The sequence below is a fragment of the Microtus oregoni genome, unplaced genomic scaffold (genome assembly GCF_018167655.1).
Source record: "Microtus oregoni isolate MIOR12 unplaced genomic scaffold, Mior012 000022F_ref0000154, whole genome shotgun sequence".
Lineage (NCBI taxonomy): Eukaryota > Metazoa > Chordata > Mammalia > Rodentia > Cricetidae > Microtus > Microtus oregoni.
Window position 1 is genome coordinate 343,709 of NW_024543081.1, and position 21,025 is coordinate 364,733.

At 40.1% G+C, this 21,025-nt stretch overlaps 1 protein-coding gene across 8 annotated transcripts in view; it reads right to left on the reverse strand.

Moving 5' to 3' along the window:
- Positions 1 to 21,025, reverse strand: part of Pphln1 (periphilin 1) — an 86,891-nt gene that overhangs the window by 21,467 nt on the left and 44,399 nt on the right. For 6 of the 8 annotated variants that reach the window (XM_041672368.1, XM_041672374.1, XM_041672370.1 and 3 more), the window contains 4 exons: positions 14,252 to 14,308; positions 10,834 to 10,913; positions 6,424 to 6,543; positions 1,284 to 1,424 (listed from right to left, as the gene is read on the reverse strand). In XM_041672368.1, coding sequence (XP_041528302.1) covers positions 1,284 to 1,424; positions 6,424 to 6,543; positions 10,834 to 10,913; positions 14,252 to 14,308 — 398 coding nt within the window. The remainder of the gene's footprint in view (positions 1 to 1,283; positions 1,425 to 6,423; positions 6,544 to 10,833; positions 10,914 to 14,251; positions 14,309 to 21,025) is intronic. The other 2 variants (XM_041672373.1, XM_041672369.1) reach the window with 1 other exon arrangement.

The following is a 21,025-nucleotide window of genomic DNA, read 5'->3' on the forward strand; positions in this document are numbered from 1 at the left end:
CTGTAACTTAGGGGCTAGCAAGGTTAAGAGCACTAGCTGCTCTTCCAGAGGATCCAGTTTCAATTTCAAGCACCCATAAGTGGCTTATTAACTGCCTATAACTCCAGTTCTAGAGAATCCAACACCTTTTTCAAACCTTTAAGGGCACCAGGCACACATGTAGTACATAGACATACATTTAAGCAAAACACTCATATGCAAAAGCACATAAAATAAAAATCAAGAAATCGTAAGAAGAGAGAGAGAGAGAGCTACAACTTAAGAAGAAAAGAAAACATTATTAAATTATTGACCCTTTTAAATAGCACCTTGATCAAACCCTGTTAAGAATGAAGCCTTAACGAGGTTGACAGTAACAAAGACCACTTCTGATCTTAAGTGACCCAGGAACCACTCAAAGTCACTGTCAGGGTTATGGCTTTAATCATCATCCAACCAAAAACTCTGTCACATATAAGAGGTAAGGACAGGGACAGAGTTCACCTGCTTTGCCTCTCTGGGCCTAGGCTACAGCCATGCAGTTGATGCTCAGCTGGTTTTTCTTGCCGCACACCCACAAGGCCTTAAGGCAAAGCTGCTTGAGTTTCCAGTAAAGTGTTGATTTCCTCTAAGTGGTTGACTGAAAGACTGATTTCATGCACCCAAGATAATTCTGCTTCCTGGTCAGCTCTGTCCTCCCCACTTTCATTATCTCACTGATTTAAGCTGTAGATACACCACTGCCAGGACAAAGCCTCTGTCACATGACTCACTGCTCAAAGCGGCAGAGATATACCACCCAGCAGGGCAAAGTCCCTGGCTCTTGTGAAGTCTATGTTATGGTAAAGAAAAACAAGAAAACAAATACAGGTCAAATGAATTTAAAGGGAAAAGATGCTGATGTAGTAGTGCATACCAGTAACCCAGTGTTTGGAAAACAGGCAAAGAAGAGGGCAATGTGTTCAGACTGTCTCAGCTCCATACCAGCCAGGGCTACAGTATGAGAGCCCATCTCCAAACACAGGGAAATTACAAGGACATGGAGACTGATGCATCCTAGGCCTTCCTGGCTTGCCAATGTAGGCCAGTCATTGGTTCTAGACTAAGAACCCTGTCTCAGGAAAAAAAAAAAAAAAAAAAAAAAAAAAAAGGCGCCTGAGGAACATCTGAGGTTGTCCTCTAGCCTCTACACACATTCAGCGGAATTTCAGAGTTACAGGAGGAATAGACAAACCAGTGTCAATACTTATATGTACAGAGCAGCACAAACCAAGAGTGTGTCTATCAGAAGACTGCATTCTTACCTGCTCGATCTCTTTGGTTTTTAATGCAATGGCTTTAGAGCGACTGCTAAGCTGGCTGTCTTCATACAATTCTGTGCCATCTGTTGTGTTTGACTCGGGTTCTTCTGTCTGGTCGATAAATAAGGGAGCCATGGATCCCGTCTTGAAAACAGAAGAAGTCCTTAGTTATTTTCTTAAAGGACATTGGGTATATGAGATAGTGTACGTGGTCACTAAGAGAAGATTATATTAAAAGGAAGTGCTATTTAATTAATTTTAAGAAAAGAAAATGTACAATGTCATGATATGTAATGAAGGCTAGAGAATATGAATGCTACTTTTATAATTTTTGATGAGACTAAGCCTTACAACATTCTAAAATATGATAGATATACTAAATACAGAATAATTTATGGCTGAAAGGTTTTGTACTATGGTTATTTCTTAATCTATTCAGGAAATATGGACCACTTAAGAAAAAAACCCAAATATGAGAGTATAAGCTCACATAAAGAATCACAATAAGAGAAGGCACAGGAACACACTCCACGCTCACAGCTAAACAGCCCACGACTTTCCTCAAACCATTAGGAAGAATGCGAGACTGCAGCAATGACTGCTTCTGTTAGACACTCTCCCAACAGTGACTGATTCAGACTAACCCCAAACACTGGGGACTCCCATCAGTACGAGGCTCTCACCAACAGACAGGTCATCCAGACAAAATTTAAACAGATGAACACTGGAATTATATGAGATCATAAATCAAACAGATCTAACAGGCATCCATGAACATCACATTCAGACACTAAATACCCATTCTTAACAGCAGCTTGTGGAAATTTCCCTCAACCAACAACCTGCATTCTATCAGACCAGAATGTAATAAACGTTGGTGTCAACAGCTGCTCTTCTCCAGAGATCCTCCAGAGATCTGAACAACCAAGCTCAACAGAGGCCTGACTCTTAGTACTTTACCTTGAGGCAACACCAGGTTCTGAGAAAGACCACAAACTGAGACTACCCAGGCACCACCCAGTAACAGACCATCCAAAGGAAATTCCTAACGTTCCAACCATTGTAGACAGCACACACCCATCGCTTATCACCAAAACACCCTTAGACAAATGGCAGCCAATCAGTGGTCCTGAACCTTAGAAATCCCTCACCCCCACCTTTGCTACTATAAATACCCAACCCTAATTGAAAAGAGGCTGTGTAAATGGTGTAAATGAGGAAAAACCCAGAGCTCCATTAAGATTAGGAACAAGGCAAAGGTGTCCGGTGAGTCCACTTCTATTCAATGTAGTGTAGTGAGACAAGCAAAGGAAAGAAAAGAGATACAAACAGAAAGAGAAGTCAAATTATCCTTATTTGCAAACTATTTAACTCTGTATACAAAAAACTAAAGACTACCGAGTTTGATCTTCTATGACCCTGAAAAACTTGATCACTTCTTGCGGGGGAGGGGGGGAGGAGTTTATCTGACTTACAAACTCTGATACAGTCCAGCACTGAGGAAAAACAAAGCAGAAACTAAACCAAAAGCCTTGGAGGAACACTGCTTTCTGGGTGCTCAGCCTGCCTTCTTTCTTTCGTTTTTAAAAAAATATTTTATTTATTATGTATACAGTGTTCTGCCTGTAGAACAGAAGAGGGCACCAGAATCTCATGACAGATGGCTGTGAGACACCATGCAGTTGCTGGGATTGAACTCAGGACCTTTGGAAGAGCAGGTAGTGCTCTTAACTGCTGAGCCATCTTCTCCAGCAAGCAGCCTGCCTTTTTATTCCAGGACTACCCTCTTTGGAGTCACTGTCTGAAGCAAACTGGACCCTCCCACATCAATTAATCAATCAAATACCCTACAGGCTTACAAATGTCTATGAGCCTACTTGTCTATATGTGCACTACGTCAGTGCAATAGCCAACGAGGCCAGAAAAGAGCATCAGCTAGAGTTACAGATTCTTACTGCTGACGAACACTTTCAGCAAAGTAACAGGATAAAAAGCACCAAATCCCTGAAACTGCTAGAGCAGTGGTTTCCAACCTTCCTAACACTGCCACCATTTAATGCAGTTCCTCATACTGGGTGACTCGAACCATAAAAATTATTTCATTGCTACCCCGTAACTGTAATTTTGCTGCTGTTATGAATTGTAATGTAAATAAATATCTGTGTTTTCTGATGGTCTTAGGCAACCCAAAGGGCTATGACCCAGAGGTTGAGAGCCCATGTGCTAGGAGAAAAAGTAAGGAGTACATGGTTATGAACAGGCACAAGTAAAGACTTTGCAGCTAGGCAGTGCAGGAAATATAAAGTCAACAACTAACAAACGCTAAACACTTTGTTCCGCAAAGGAAACTGCCAAGTGAGGAGAGGAAGCCCAAAGAATGAGAGACATCTTTGCCAGCTATAAAAGAGGCTTAATGTCTGGAATACACAAAAAACTCAAGAATCTAAACATAAAACTCAATTTTAAAATGGGCTACGGGATTGAATAGAAAGTCATCAAAAGAAATCCAAATGGCTAGGAAACACTAAATTTTTTTTTCAGTACTTTTTTTTTGGGGGGGGGGGGGTTGGTTTCTGTGTAACAGCTCTGGCTGTCCTATAACTTTGTACACCAGGCTGGCTTTTAACTCAGAAATCTGCCTGTCTCTGCCTCTCAAGTGCTAAGACTAAAGATCTGCACTACCACCACCCAACCAGTATTCCTAATAATAAAGAAAATGTAGATGAAAACTACTACAAGATTCTATCTCACCCAGTCAGAATGGCCACCATCATCAAGAATACAAATGTCAAGAAATGTTGGTGTAATGTGGAGAAATGGAAATTCTTATACACTGTTGATGGGCATGTAACCAAATAGCCACTTTGAAAATTGATCTAAAAAAAAGTGCCTTCTAAGACGTTGTGTTTCTACCCACAGATTTATGCTACTCCCAATCTTGATAAAGAACCTTCTTATTGCAGTAGTGGTTAATGCAGAGATTAATAATTGTTCAGAGTGCTGAAAGAAGCAATTGGGAGTGCTCACTGTAGATTATTGAATATCTCTATGAACCCTCTCCCCAGGGCTCAGGGAACACCTCCACAGATGGAAAAGAAAGACTATAAGAGCCAGAGGATGGGAAGTAGGCTTGAAATGTTGTCTTCTGGACATGATGTTACAAACATGGACTCACAGCAGCTCTGATTACCTAAATAAGACCTACATAAGAACAAGACAGTCAAATTTCTTTCCATCAGGGACAGGGACAAAAGAGGGGATCAAAGGTCCCATCCCCAGAAGAGTTGATATTGCAAGCTGATGGCAGGAGAGGGAGAGAGAGAGTCAATTTTCTTTGCCAACGATCACTGGGTTGTTCTTGTCTCAAGCCTGGAGTTCATATAAATGTATCTTACATAAAGACAGATGAGTAGAACATAGTCGTATAAATTAAAACTTGCATGCACACACACACACACACACACACACACACACCACCCAAAACATTAAGTAGACAAGAAATCAGTCTTACTCTCAAATTCGACCTCTGAAGTACAAGTATCTACTGTTAATATAAAAACTATTAAGTCTAAATTATAAAAATTACATCAAGTAAGTAACACAAAATTTCTCTTGTCTATGTTTCAAGTATTTTTAAGTACTAAGGATAACAGCTTGATATATTTGATGGGTTTAATTAATACTCAAAAATATCTATTATTAAAAATAACAATAAAACTTTGACCTGTTTGAGAAAATTATTATCTAAATATCTATATAACAAACCAGCATCTCTCTCTCTCTCTCTCTCTCTCTCTCTCTCTCTCTCACACACACACACACACACACACACACACACACACACACAAAGCACGCACACAAAACAAAAACAAATAAAAGATAGAAAATTCAAACACTCATAAACAAGTCTTTCTGGACTCCAAATCTACCCATTTGACTGATGCACATTATATAACAGGCATGTGGGAAAGGATTCCTTAATCGTGCATAAAGATACGGGTTAGTATACTATTATTGTTATACACATTTAATCCCACATACCACAAAACCCTCCATGAGGATTGGCAATGTAACAGACAGACAGATGTTGTGGAATATTGATTTAAGATGTGGTACATTCATTTAATGATGCACAGATGTGCTGCATTCTTTCTGTTGCATCTGTTTCACTCTGTGAAGCTGTGTTGCTTTGCCTGTCTAAAACACCTGATTGGTCTAATGAAGAGCTGAATGGCCAGGAGATAGATAGGAGAGGGACAGGTGGGGCTGCCAGGCAGAGAGAATAAACAGAGGAGAAATTTAGGCCCAAGAGAAGGGGAGGAGCTAGAAAAGCAGGAGAGGACACCAGGGGCCAGCCACTCAGTCAGCCACCAAATAAGAAGAAAGATATAGAATAAAGAAAAGCAAAAAGTCCAGAAGCAAAATGTAGTTAAAGAAAAACAGGACAATTTAACTTAGAAAAGCTGGCTAGATAAAAGCCAAACTAAGTTAAGTTAAATAATCATCCATGTATTTATTTGAGAGCTGAGTGGCAGGCGCCCAAAGAGTAAAACAAAAACCCACTACAGACAGACCCTAGGTTTGACCCCAGAATGCAAAAAGGGTTGGGAAGAGCAAAACAAAATGGAAAAAGTCTTCCTTTAAAATTATTCAAAAATGCCGGGCGGTGGTGGTGCACGCCTTTAATCCCAGCACTCGGGAGGTAGAGGCAGGTGGATCTCTGTAAGTTCGAGACCAGCCTGGTCTACAAGAGCTAGTTCCAGGACAGGCTCCAAAACCACAGAGAAACCCTGTCTCAAAAAACCAAATATATATATATATATATATATATATATATATATATATATGTATGTATACTTTTCACACACTCTTACTTTGTGTAGTAAATTCAATAACCCAAGAAGATATTTTATCAAGTACCTATTAAGGAACAAGAACAGAGCAAATATTTCATACTCTGTTTGCTTTGCCCTCATGCATCTCAGGCTATCCTCAAACTTGCTCTGATGACAACCTTGATGGTCCTCTGCCTGCACCTCCTATATGTTGGGATTACAGGTATATGGTACCACACAGGACTTATACCCAGTTTAAAATCAAGACAAAATGTTCAGGTGCGAAACATAAAGTTGAAATTAAATACCTCGAACTCAGAAATCTCAGTCAAGTTATTTTCATCTGACTTCTCTGGCTTTTCATTAGCCCACTTGCTTGCAGCCTCAGCAAGTTCCTTCTCGGTTAGCCGGCTGGGTTTGTCTAACACCTACCATAAATAAAGAGACATCTTTGTTAGCATTCTTAAAGACCTCTAACACCAGGAAGCACAATGCAGTGAGATGAGTATACCCCGTTTTCACTCCTTCAAAAACATTCAGCAGAGGGCCAGACAAGATAACACATGTGTGTTCATCCCTAGCACAAGGAAGGTGAGGAAGGAGAACTGAAAGTGCTGGGCCCAGCCATAGCTACATAGGAAGACACAAAACTCAGTCCAGAATCCCTTTAAATAGCAATTCCTAAAGGACACAGGGACTATACATCACTGAGAATTTCATTTATATAAAACTTCAAGACCTCATCTAATGGGCCAATGCAAAAAGCATGGCAAATACATATAAACTGTATCCAGGATACAAACAATATCATATTGATTATAATTTTTATCTTTAATTATGCTCAAATGAAATAAAGTAATGGTTAAATTTTATTACAGTAAATCCTTTAAAAAGCTTTATTTATTTTAATGTGTGTGGGTTTTGCCTGCCTGTAAGTCTGTGCTTCGCATGTGATCCCGCTGAACCCCAAAGGCTAGAACAAGGGCACTGGATCCCCTAGAATATTAAATTTACAGAGGATTGTGAACCACGGAATCAATCCCGGTCCTCTAGAAAAGCAGCCAATGCTCTTAACTACCAGACCATCTCTCCACCCCTAAGGTAAACTCTTAACTTAAGAGAAAGGCCCAAATATGTCATCTTTATAATTTGTGATAAATCATATAAGTCATTCTTGCACAAGAGTTTAAAGATTTAAATTTCATTGTTTTGGCATACTACTACTTTCTCTAACTGAATACAATATAATCATAGCATGGGCTTGGAAGCTACAGGCAGATCTCAGCATGCAGTATGGTTTAATCACCTGTTGGATGGGGCTTAATTACTTTTACAAAGCAGTTGTGAGAATAAAGATAATGGGCCTAAAAAGTATCTGTAATAATGGCTTGTAATTTTTCTTTCCCATGTTCACGGCCATAAATTTACTGTACTGAGACAAATTTGGGAAGATGAGTGAGCTCATGGAAGAAGCAAAGACAAACAAAAGGTCTTTCTGGGTCACTCTCAATCCCAACAAGGGCCTGCAGTGTGGACGAATGAGTGCAGCAGCACAGCACGGGTTATAAAGCCTTTCCTTGGAACCTTCATGGTGGCCCTCTGATTCCATCCTATTTCCTGGAAGACTCTTTACCAACTAGGCCCAATCGCTCCTATCTCTTGACTTTTCTAAGAGTGTATCACTGACTTAATCTTACATCAGTATGATGATTAATCTTGGTTTCCAGCTTGAAGGGATATGGTATCAACAAAGAAAAATACCTCTGTTGGGTCAATAAGGTTGCTTTTAGAAAGGACTGACTCGGGTGGAGAAAGTGGTGCTCATGGGCCTTCATACAGTAGCCCAAACATGAAGAGCTCCAAGGAAAGGGTGATGCTGCAGCTGCTGTCCTCCACAGATATCTGAGCCCGACTTCTCTGGCCTTCCATGACAGGGTTAGTATCAGCAACTGTCCAGGAATCTTTTGGGCCTTAGAACTAGTCTAGGACCACTGAGGCACTTAGAAGCCCAGGTCCCAAGTCTCTCTGGGTAGCCATTTACAGACTACCCAGAAACTATCACATAAACCAAGATAGTGCATGCTAAACCTTCTATAATATGTACACACTGCAATAGCTCTACCCAACACTCCAGAGAACCTTGTCTAATATACAGTCCCAGTGAAAACAAACCAACAAAAGAAACAAAGAAAACCACCTCAGCAGTACTGGTGCACTGCCATGAATGAAGTACTCCTACAAACCAAAGAACATTCTGATAGAAATTCACCAAAGGGAGCAGGGCAGGCCTCATTACCTCAAATTAGAAAAACAAGAAACAGAACAATAGTAATTTATCTAAACTCACTAACAAACACTGATAGAAAGTGCACATGAGCTTCATTTAGACCTGATCAAGCTCACCAAGGAACAGGAGGCAATGGGTTATTTTTATCGTGTGTGTGTGTGTGTGTGTGTGTGCGAGCGTGCGTGTGTCTGTACACGTGTACATACACAGCATTGTGAAAAAAATATTTTTGCTCCAAATATACTGACTATTTTGACTTAATTATTCAGAGAAACTGCATGTCTCATAAAGCCAGGAATGACTCCAAAAAGTTGCCTGTCATTTTATAACAAAAGCAAAGTGAGCAGAAATTGTAAAAAGAGGCTTTTTCTCTAAGATACCCGTAACCACCTAGGGAAGCTTTAAAGAAGACAGACACTTGGCCTAGAGAGGCCACCACAGTGGTCTTCAGAGATTTCCACCTAGGAAATGGGTCTGCATAATATAGTTTTGGGGGCTAGAGAGATGGCTAAAATGGCCAAGAGTACACACTGCTATTCCAGAGAAACTGAATTTGGTTCTTAGCACCCGTGTAGTTGGCTCATAATTACCTGTAACTCCAGATCCAGAGCATGAAAACCTCTGATCTCTGGCACTAGCACTCAAATGCACACACCTACACATGTGTGTAATTAAAAACCACAATTTTTTAAAAAGCCAAAGGAAGAAGGCAGCCAGCCATAGTCAACCCTAAACTTCCCTGCCTTTGCATACTGCAAGACACAAAGTCAACTAGTGGCTGACACTTTGTGTATGGCTTCCATGTACCTAGTACAGCTTAGACTTATTTTCTACAAATCTATTATCAGCTCACGTCACACACCAAAATTATCAAGTCTTGAGAAGACAAAGAGAGAAAGCCTGAAACTTACCTCTGAAGTCTATTCCACAGCCACTAAATAAGCTTAACTCCCTCATTCCAATCTTCTACCCATCCAGAAGGTTTGGTTTTTATCCCTTGGTTTGTTTGTCTGAAGGCAGAGTCTCAATCTGTAGCCAAAGTTAGTTCATGATTATGAAACCCCTTTGTCTCAGGCCTCAAGTGCTGGGATTACTGGCATAAGATGCCTACTCAGCTAAGGAGGTTAAAACAGTACCTACCATAAGACAGTATATTATTAGAAATACAAAAAAAATTTTTTTTAAAGAAAATAAAAACATATCCAAGAAAATAATGTATGTTTATAATTTTAAAAAAGAAAGTTTATGTTTTCAGGAGAGCTATAGAGCAGAACCAAGCTAATGACTTAGGAGTTCTTGTAAAATGTAAAGCAAGCCTGCCATGGAAACTATTCTGTCTATCTGTTACTGAGTGTGTGCACTTGATAAATTATCACACAGAACTATTTTCTAATAAACCCCATAAAAATATACTCCCAAAGCCATAATGTTTGGGAGAAAAAGCCCTCAGTTGAGAAGGTAATTTAAAAAACTCAGGACACTGATGCAGGATTAGCAAGACCAGCCTGAGTTACTATGAGGTCAAGTCCAATTTTAAAACCAAATACAAATTTTTCAGAGAGCTGGTTTCTATGGCTGGTAAAATATCTGTCAACCATCTGCAAGGGCAAGAACCTCAAGTCTAGCCATGCCACAGAACAGCAAAGAACAACCTGACACTTCAGAATCCTCAGATTTCTGAGGGTCCTCCAGTGATAAGATTTATCACAAAAAAATCACTTTTTCCTTTCAAGCAAAGAAACTGCTCTCCCTGTAGACCATCAGAATGACAGGGGTAACTATTCCTGCTAAAATGTCAAAAACGTTAAGAGGAAATCAAAAAGGAGAGAGCATCTGAAACAAGTTATGAACATGAGAAAGGGTGAGAGGTTGATAAAGGAAACAAACTGAAGAGACATCAGCTCCATCGTTCCAACGTTTTGAGAAGCTGGGAATAAAGAATGGTATGTGAGGAGCAGGTCCACTTGGAGGAAATTATTTTCGCTTCTGAAGCTTCAGTCTCCTATGGAACTGAGATTTAAACCTGGCTGTGTATAGGTTTCTGTATGGATTAGTAAAAGGTTATACTGCATATCAAGAATTGAATGGTTCTATATACATGTTAAACTTTTGCCTATGCTCTCAATGCCCCAAATAAAAGCAAATCCTATGAATACACACCCTATCTAAATATGTAGCCCATTTGGTTATGGTGAAGAATGGCAAAGGCTACAGCAGCAAATAAAAAACATAGCAAAACTACCTATGGAGAAATATCAATGAGAAAAACGATCATTTATTTTGGCCTTTGTAATATTTTCAAGTAGAGAAAACTTAAAATTCAAGCTTTCAAAGGGTTCATTAAGCATCCTACGTACACACAATATTGTTTTGCTGGTCAACCCATTATCTTCACATTGCAGTTCTACCTAACTTTAGAAAAGCAACAAACCTTGGATGAAGAAACTGCTGAAGAACTTGAGGGTGAAGTATCTCTTGATGTTTTCAAAGACTGGATGGATCTCTCTTTACCTATAACAATGGCAAGATTGAATATAGGACAAGAAACAACACAAGATGTAATTCTCTAGCTTTTGTGTTTCCAAGTAATAAGGAAAGCCACATACGTACTTTATTCTGAAAGTTCTCATCATATTACTGTAGTAGTAACATCTAAATCTACGTCTTAGTAACACCACAAAACATTAATGTAATGTGGAATGAAATAACGGCTTATATGGCAGTTAGGCCACACCAAAGTCAGTTGTAAGTATGATCACAGAAATGCTGAAAAAGGCAAAAACATACTTTAATTAGAGGTTCCACAAACTTTCCTGCCACAGCTAAGCAAGCTCTAGAGAATCAGGTTTCTGAGTACTTCAGGTGGTATTAAATAATAACTCTTCCCAAAGTTCTGAAGACACTCTACACCAGTGACTCTCAGTCAAGAACAGTCTTGTCCTCCCCACCCTGGCACTGGGCAATGTGTAAATCATGACCTTTTCTGCTGCTGAAAATCTTTAACGTATCAAAATATAAATATCCAGAATGTTTTTTTTTTTTTTAATTTTGGTTTTTTCGAGACAGGGTTTCTCTGTGGTTTTGGAGCCTGTCCTGGAACTAGCTCTTGTAGATCAGGCTGGTCTCGAACTCACAGAGATCCGCCTGCCTCTGCCTCCCAAGTGCTGGGATTAAAGGCGTGCGCCACCACCGCCCGGCAATACCCAGAATGTTATTACAGTTAGTATGTAGCTACCACAGAGCAATCGATCTGTTAAGAGACAGCCCAGAGAGTACTATACACAGGAAATTTAGCAGACATTCCTAAAACATTCACACCATTTAAAAGAATTTAGAAATCAATTAATTCAGAGCACTGATCCAGAGACCGGTATAAGGAATGTGAACAATTGTTTTGTTTAAAATAAACCTCTATAAGATAAAGTCACCATCATTTGTTATTTCAGATACTCACATAATGCTGCATGGAACCATTTTTAATAGAATCATAAGCCAGAAAATATATGAACATTATTATGTAAATAGGTTCAATATCCAAAATTTAATTACATTTACTTTTTAGCTAGCTAATTTATTTAAACTGTTTTAATATCAGTTTATAAAAATTATTAAAAGTAAGCTGTTCCTGATTTAAAAAACACCTTCCTAATAACTTTCAATGTATAGTCAATTCTGTCATCTTAAGTTCTGGGAAAACTAAGAATATGAACAATACAAAGCTATTTTAGAAAGTGGCCACACAAATGTTGCTAAAGCCTAGAAAGTGGAGAGAGCCCAGAGAGCAGGCAGGAGCAGAAGCAGACACCAAGTCACCTGCAGAGTGCAGCGAAGCCAGCTTTACTCAAAGGCTCCACAACTTCCTGCTACAGCTAGGCAAGCCCTAGAGAAGCAGGCTTCTAATCACCTTGTATTAAACAGCTTTGCCAGGGTACTGAAGACAAGAAGCCACACTATCCCAGTGGCTCTCAGACAGGGACAGTTTGTCCTTCCCACCCTGACACTGGGCAATGTGTAAAGAAATTCTGATTGTTTTCTGTGAAAGAATACCACTGTCAAAGACAACTGCAGGCCTAAGACAATATGAGAGATTTCTATGGGGGACAGCCCCATTCATCATCCTTAACAGAATCATCCGGCTTCAATAATGCAAAGGCTCAGTGAGAAACCCCCACCCTAAGTTTAGTACCCCAATTCTGAAGTTTCAACAGATTTTTTTTTTTTTGTAAAAGACAGAACCTAGATTCTTGTGGTAGCATAAGTTCCAGGCCACCCAAGGCTGACTAGTGAGGCCCTATTTTTAAAATACACAAATTACTTGGATAGGAGGACCCTGAAACAATCATCATGACATTCTCCAACAGCCAAGAACATAAATTTAAGTCATTCCTTACTGTGTTTCCAATGCATGTGGTAAACTGTATACTGCACTGTAAAATCTGTCCTAGTACCCAAAGCTCCTAGAGCAGTGGTTCTAAACCTGGGGGTCGCACCCTCTTTAGGGGTCACATATCAGATGTCCTCCATACCATATTTACATTTCGACTCAGAGCAGCAGCAAAATTACAGTTACAAAGTAGCAACGAAATGTTTTTATGGTTGGGGGTCACATGAGGACAGTAGTAATGGGTCACAGCATTAGGAAGCTCAACAGCCACTATCCTAGAGGAACAAGTATCATGACTTTTTATAGTAGCTCTGGTCTACATAGCCTATAGACTTAAGAACACAAGTAGGCACTCAAAGTTAAATAGAAAGCCAACTTATTTTTTTACACTTAGTTAGTAAATAAAGGCATAATTATGTTGGGTAATTAGTTGTATATGAGTCCGTCATTAGGGAAGGACATCTCCCTCAAACTCAAACACAGCACACTGTAAAACTAAGAACTGAATCTGGAAAACTCTGATTTGGGGTCAAAGAAGGATATCGGAGACATCTCTATGACATTCTGACTACCCAGATAAAGGAGATAAACATATACCCTTTGTCCTCTTTCTTGAGAGTTAATTCAATGGGCTTGTCAATCACTTGTGCAGGAAAACACCCTTCTGGGCAAAATAGTAGAAAGACATTTAAATATAGATAGATGGTTCCTTTGGCCGCTGGCCATTCTCACCCTTCAAGGGTCTTCCAGTTCTGAAATAAACACCATCTATTTTCTAATATGCTATATTCTGTGTGGCTCATCTAAACTGTTTTCAAGATCACAGGGATAGGGGAGCCCAGGGAGGGCCAAAGCAAAATCCTAGTGCCAATTATATATTCAATTTTAGCATGCATTAGCGAGAACACAGGGAAAAACCAGCAACAACACACAGAGAAAAGATGACAACTCAACAGCTGTCAATCTCAAGATTTGCTTCACAAACAGGATATTGCTAGTGTAGCTAGGCCAGGTATGATCCCAAGTGTAGCCCAAGAATCTTTCCTGATTTCAGATGCTCAGAGTTAACATAAGCAGACATCAATCAATCTTCATATGCAGAAGCAAAGGATTGCCAAAGGAAAAGAAATGGTTTCTCAGAAACACTCATTTATACCTGTTTCATAAATGAGTGGACAAGCAAGAAGCAAGGAACAAAGACAAACAAAGACAACAGCAAAAACTGCAAAGTAAGTAGAATCTCTAACTCCCACTGCCAACAGACTCATTATTCTATAGGCTCTACCCTCCTGTGGCAGCCATTCCTGAGTAAGAATGGCTGGTCAAGACCCACTACCTGGCTATATTTTGCTAGTGACAGTGTATTTGAGAGAGCAGTAAGATACTTTCCCCCATTTAAATAATTTCTCAAATCAAACCTCCCACCCTTTCAAAATTCCAGATCAAAACCTACTTCCAAACTCACCTCTTCCTTGATTTGCTTCATTCTGTCGTTTGTAGGAAGCACCAACACGCGTGGACTCTAGGGAAAGGTGGCAGGGAGGAATTAACACCAGCACCTCTGTGCCAGGGAGGAGCATGGTAACACCCCGGAAGTAGGAGGAAAGAGAAGAGGTACTTCTGAGCACTTGCTGGTGACCCTAACCACCTCCAACCCAGGTCAAGCTGAGCTGTGCGAGCAGCTGTACTGAGGAGAAACCAGAGCAGAAGAGGAAAGAACCAGAAGTTCTACATACTGCAGTGATCACTCAGAGAACTATCAGACACCTGATGGTTCCTAAAAACAATCTTTTTACAGAAGAAATGTACAGTTACCTAGAATAACAGCAGATGCAAAAAGAGCTTTGTATGAGCCCCCTTAACCTACCTAAAAATGAGTCTAGTAAAAATATCTTACTACAGGAAAGGGGACTAGAGTCTAGCACACCACTGAGACACTCACAGGCTGTTAACCTATTCTGAGAGCAACTCAGACCTCACCAGCGACTGTGTGTAACAAGAAAAGATTTCTTTTCCATATGTCCAACAATTCAAATGCCACAGCTTCCTAATATCTCCCCACCAGAAACCAGTAACCTGCATTCAGAAATCCTGTAAGTTCAACTATCTGACCCTTCCCATGTGGACACAAAACAAACTGCATGTCCTCCTGCAGGTCTCTCTGCTGACCTGTTTCCTGTCAGTTAGTTTCTCAATTGTAAACTATCAGAGAACACAGAAGGAAAACGTTGTAATTCCTCTACCATGTTCACGAAGTGGAAGAGTGAGAACCAGCTAAGGATGAAAGGTTATATAAAAACATTATGTGCATAAGTAGCAACAATTGTTCATACAAAAACTATAAGGTTCACATTCAAAGATGTGGTACAAATCACATTAGGTGGGGAGGACATGTGTAGTTAGGCCGCTGGAAGGGAAATCACCATTAATAACAAAACACAATACCAGGAAAGTTTTCTGACTTGTCCAAGAATAGATTTACCAATACTCTAATATTGCAACAACTAAAACTTACTGATTCCCTTCACAAAGTCTCTCATACATGGATTTTCCTCAGATACAAATTTACAGCTACCACCTTGGTTGACCCCTTCACTATGCTATATTCAGAATATGAAAACATTGTAGATTCTTATAGAGACAAAAAAGACCAAAAATAAAGGGTCCCAAATAATCCTCTACTATCGAATGATCAGACCATAGCTGCTTGATGCCTAATGCAACAAACTGTTATGAAAGCCTAATAACTAAGCTTCTCCCCAAATGCCCTGTATTGTAATAGAAACAACTCCATGATAATAGGGTCTTGTATTTGCCATCTACCAAATGGTCCAGAAGGCAAGGCCGGTAGCTGCTCTTCACCACTACAGAATGATTCTCCTTTAGCACAACCACTGCACTCCTGTCCACATCCTTTACTAAAACTCCTATCAGCTCTGGTCTGAAAAAATATCCTTTCTTCTTGGTGTTTCTCACCCAGCAGAATACTTTGGTGGGCGAGCTGAGGAGTGCACCCCATGCTCCCTTGGCATCTCCTGACTGGGCTGTGGTGGCAGGGGGAGCATCTCCGCAAGGCTCTGGGGCTCTAACTACCCATGATCTCTCTCTCACCCTCCATACATCCCTCAGAAGACCCGACAGGCTCTAAGATCAGCACTTCACAGACGCCCCAGAATGGCTGCGCGCACATCTCATCATATCAAGTCAAACATCACTCCCTCTAACCTCCCAGCGGGAGCTTCTTAACAATTTTTATCAGGTCAATTTCTAGTTGAACGCTTTTCATTCGCAAGCAAATTCTTCAGATTTTGTGATATATTTCCAAACATTGTCTTCTCTGTATCCAGGCCAATCCTGAAGGAGATTTCAAATTTCCTCCCCCTTTATTGCTATGTTTACCAAAAGGGAATGTGTAGTTTCTGGCAAAGTTTATTTATTTATTTATTTGTATGTTTGTTTTTTCAAGACGGTTTCTCTGTGTAGCTTTGGTGCCTGTCCTGGAACTAGGTCTTGTAGACCAGGCTGGCCTCAAACTTACAGAGATCCGCCTGACCTTGCCTCCCAAGTGCTGGGATTAAAGGCGTGCGCCACCACCGCCTGGCTTGCAAACAGATTTTTAATAATCACCAGCTTTCATTTCCAACATCAGGTAAGGAATGGATGTGCCTTTCTCAAAATTATCTCCATGCAGCCTTATGTTCTTCATCTTCCAGAAAGGAAAAGAGATCTAATTTAAGAGATTCCCCACTAAGCTTACACTCAAGAATCAACATTACTGGCCCTTTCTTTTCCCAGTTTGCTTCTTTACAATTGAGCATTACCCATATCTACAGGCGTCTCAAGCTCTTCACAGTAAGTCCTTCCTCAGACAGTCCTCATACTGAATCCAGGTTTGCTGACTGTCTCAGGGTGTTACATGCCTGCGACAGACAAACAAGACTTAACTGACTCAAATTTTCCAGATAACTGCCTTATAGTAACCCAGGAGGATGAGTCTATCTTTAAACCCACTCACAAGACCAAAGGTCACCTGCAGCTGTGTGTGTACCAGACCAATCAGGTCCTCCTCAAGTGTCCAAATGAAGTCAAGTTAAAAGGCCTGTCACTGTGGATGTCTCTGTCTAGAATTAAGACTGTTTCACTACAATTTCAAGCAACCTGAATAGACATAAAACATATTGGCACATCTGTTTACTGCTGTACTACTCCAAGAGCCAGAAAATGAGATCAGCCTCCACATCCATCCAGAGACAGATAAAGAAAGCACAGTGCTTATGAGCAATAAAATTGTATCCGGTTGCTAAAAAAGAAATTATGACATTTGAAAGAAAACAGGTGGAATTGGAAGTCATTATGTTAAACAAAAGTATGACAGACTCCAAGAGGCAACTACCACAAAAAGTACAGAGAAAGACTATTGAGCGCTGTGCCATATCACACCCCATCCTCCCAAAGCTCAGGGACCACTGCGGAAGAGGGGGCAGAAAGACGATAGGAGTCAGAGGTTTTGGAAGATTGCTGCAAAACGTTTCCAGACAAGACAGGCCTGACACACAAAACCTGCACAAGACCAAGCTTCTAAAACTTCAACATGGATAGAAGAGGGGCTCACAGTTGATGGCTCTGTTCCTTGATGTGGTTACAAACACAATTTGACTGCTGCCACCTTAACTTCCCTAAAGGATAGACCAAAACCTCAAACTATGAATGAAAATACACCCCGAACCCCGTTCCAAGTTTATATCAGGGTATTTTATCACAAAATGAAACTAAGGCACATGACACACAGGATGCTATCAGAAGCAGTGAGCCCAAGCACATAATCAGCTATGCTGTTCACAAGGACAAACAGCTCAAAACAGGATACTGTGTTTCTAGGCTATGAAACACAGCAGGTAAGGTGAAGTCAATGCATTACCTATTTAAAGACATATTCAACTTGTAACTGAAATTGGTGCTACTGTAAGCCAAGGAGCATTTCCATTGGATCCACAGAGTAAATGTTTGGCACTGTGAGTGAAACTAAAAGCTGGAGACACAACTTAAATGCACTGAAGAAATAGTCATCAAGTCCTGTAAGAGTTTGATGGTATTTGGTGACTCCTTGCACATAATAGCTAAGTATATACCTAATATAATCCTTCAAACAATACTCTCTTCCTGAGATAGGATTTCCTGCTGAAAGCAAAGATACGTGTAATCAGAGCTACCCACTTTAACAAGCACTGCTCATTCTTGACAAATCACATGAGAACAAAGGGTATTTTAGAAAATGAAAACCAGAAAGCATCATTAGAGATGACAAAGTTATGGGTTATTTCTCACAAACCACTGTGAAAAACTCAGTGCAATGCTTAACAAGCAAGGACATGCCAGGTATACTTTAATTCAGGAGACAAACACTACAACACAGACACTGTACTGGGTCATTCTTGAACACTGAAGCTTTAAAATGAAAATACAAAGGGTCTTATAGTGACAAGAAATTCTGTGAAATAGTTACAAGATTTTAACAAGTGGGATAATCAGACTTAGATGGACAAAATTTGCATATTCTCTCTTCTCTGTGGAACCCAGATTCCTTGGTATAAAAGGAGAAAGGATACTATTCAGGAAGAACAAGGGGATCACAAGATGGGAGACAAAGGGAGTAGAAAAGAGTATGATCCAAGTGTGTTATATACATGAGTAAAAATGTTTTTGTATAGTTAATATACACTGATTTTTTAAAAAACTTAAGGACTTTGAAGAATGTGCGTAAGAGTGAAATTGATAGTTCTGGTGTTACGTTTCATGCTAAACAAATTATAAATGATAAAAGGGTAAGAGAACGAGGCAACCCAGGCCATCCTGCAGTGCTATCATTTAAATATGGACACTGAAAAGACTAAAGATGATGAGCTCACAGCTGCACTCAGATCAAGAGAGTCTGAGACAAACTTCAAAGCACTGAAGTCAATTTGAGGATCTGAGCATGTGCTACACTCCTACAGTCCTGGAACTCAGAGGCAGAGCTAGGAGGATAGGGAGTCCCAGGCTCTTTCAGCAACATTGAAGCCAGCTTGGGTTATACGAGACCCTCTCCCAAAGTAAACAAAACAAGAGAAAAATGATATGGTGAATTATAATTACAAACCTTGCCAATTCTGACAATGAGTCCAATTAGACAGAACTCAAGCAGTGGAATGAGGGAGAACTGGCTCTCCCCAAGTAGTACTCTGACATCTGTACACACAGTGTGACATGTACACACACAAACACACAGAGCAAATAAAAAACACACTACTACTAACAAGAAAAGTGGCCGAAGTCTGGCAAAAGATGACTCCGTCAGTAAAGTCCTTTCCTAATAAAGTTAGGGACTTGATTTAATCCGTAGTACCCTTGTATGGCAGCCAGGCACAGGACCAGGGAGATGGTTCAGCGAGTAAAGGCACTTCCAGCCATGCTTTATGACGTAAATTCAATCCCCAAGATCCACATGATAAAAAGAGAAAATTTTCAATGCTGTTTTTTGACCTCCATGCAAGTGTCAAGATATGTATGCACCACCCCTATATAAATACCAAAGAAACTAAATCCCTGTGCTCTGCTAAATTTATTTACCACACACCAATTTCTTTGTCATTGCTCATCACTACAGATACTAAGGATGAGACAACTCCCGAGACACGGCGACTCACACGTGCTCCTTTGCAAATTCTATAGCCAAGCCACTAAGTCAAAGTGGAGATAGGAAAACGCTTCCTCAGAAAACTCTGCTTTAATTCAGTCCAGTGACAATAGGAAGGTTAGGACAGGGGGACAACTGGAAGCTCAGAGTCATCCTGGGATGCACAATGAGTTCAATGACAGCCTGGGATTTTAGCTAAATCCTGTCTCAAAACACAAAAAACTTTGTTTCAGAAAAACAAAAAGTAGGGCTCAATTGCCATCCAACTAACTTTAATGACTTTACTAGGTGTTAGCAAGTAAAAGCCTCATCTCTATTTACTATTTTATATTTTATTAAGATTTCATTATTAGCTGTCAAGGTATTTTTCTTTTCCCCCAAACTGTTACATTTAAGATACACATATCTGAAAGGGGTGGGGGAGGTTAAAAGATGTGTGGGATTTTAACTGTATCTCTATGCTACTGTTGTTTTAATTTTTCTAAGGACATACTTATTAAAAATCTTTTTTTCTTGGGCTAGAGAGATGGTTCAGTGGTTTAGCATGCTTGCTGCTCATCTAGAGGATCCCAGTTCAATTCTCAGCATTCATACAGTGGCTTACAACAGTATACAATTCTTTCTTTCTTTCTTTCTTTCTTTCTTTATTATGTATACACTATTCTGTTTGCATATATGCCTGTAGGTCAGAAGAGGACACCAGACCTCATTACAGATGGTTGTGAGCCACCATGTGGTTGCTGGGAATCGAACTCAGGTCCTTTGGAAGAGCACGCAATGCTCTTAACCGCTAAACCATCTCTCCAGCCCTACAATTCTTATTCTAAGGAAGCCAATGCCCCGCTTCTGACTTTCTAGGGCACCAGGCAAACACAGACATAGAATCAGTATTATTGCAGGAGATTTGTTTGGGATGTTGCTCCCAGACCACCAAAGGAGTCAGGACTTGATTCCGAGGGTGGGGGTCTACATCCAGCTGACTGGAGTGGACTATATTGCTTTCTGGAGGACATGCAAGAGGACTAAAGAGGGGTCAAAAAAGAGGCACCAACTTTTTGAGCAGGGGAAGCATGGAGTGAGTGTAGAGGTTGCTGATCGCTTTCTCCATCACTCTGTGGATATATCAGTTCTTGCCCTAACATCTGACTCCAAATCATTTTTTATAAATTTTATATGGTTACAAAATTTAATAAAACAGTAAAAGAAGCCGCTTTATCTAGCCTCCAATGTGAGGAAGGATCACACAGCTACAGTCACCATGCTGCCTCAGGTCACCAGCAAGAGCTTTTCCCACTGAAAATCTCGCAACACAGTATGTCTGGTGCATAAACATAGAAGCAGACATCACATCCATACACATTATATTAATTAATTTAAAAATAAAACCTTTTCTGTGTTTATGTGTGTTTGTGGTGCGGGACAATTCTATATTCTGTCAATTATATTTTAAATAAACGTTGATTGGCTGGTAGCCAGGAAGGAAGTATAGGCGGGAAAATCAGACAGGAAGTAGAGGTGGGGCAATGAGAACAGGAGTATTCTGGGAAGAAGGAAGCTCTTCCTGCA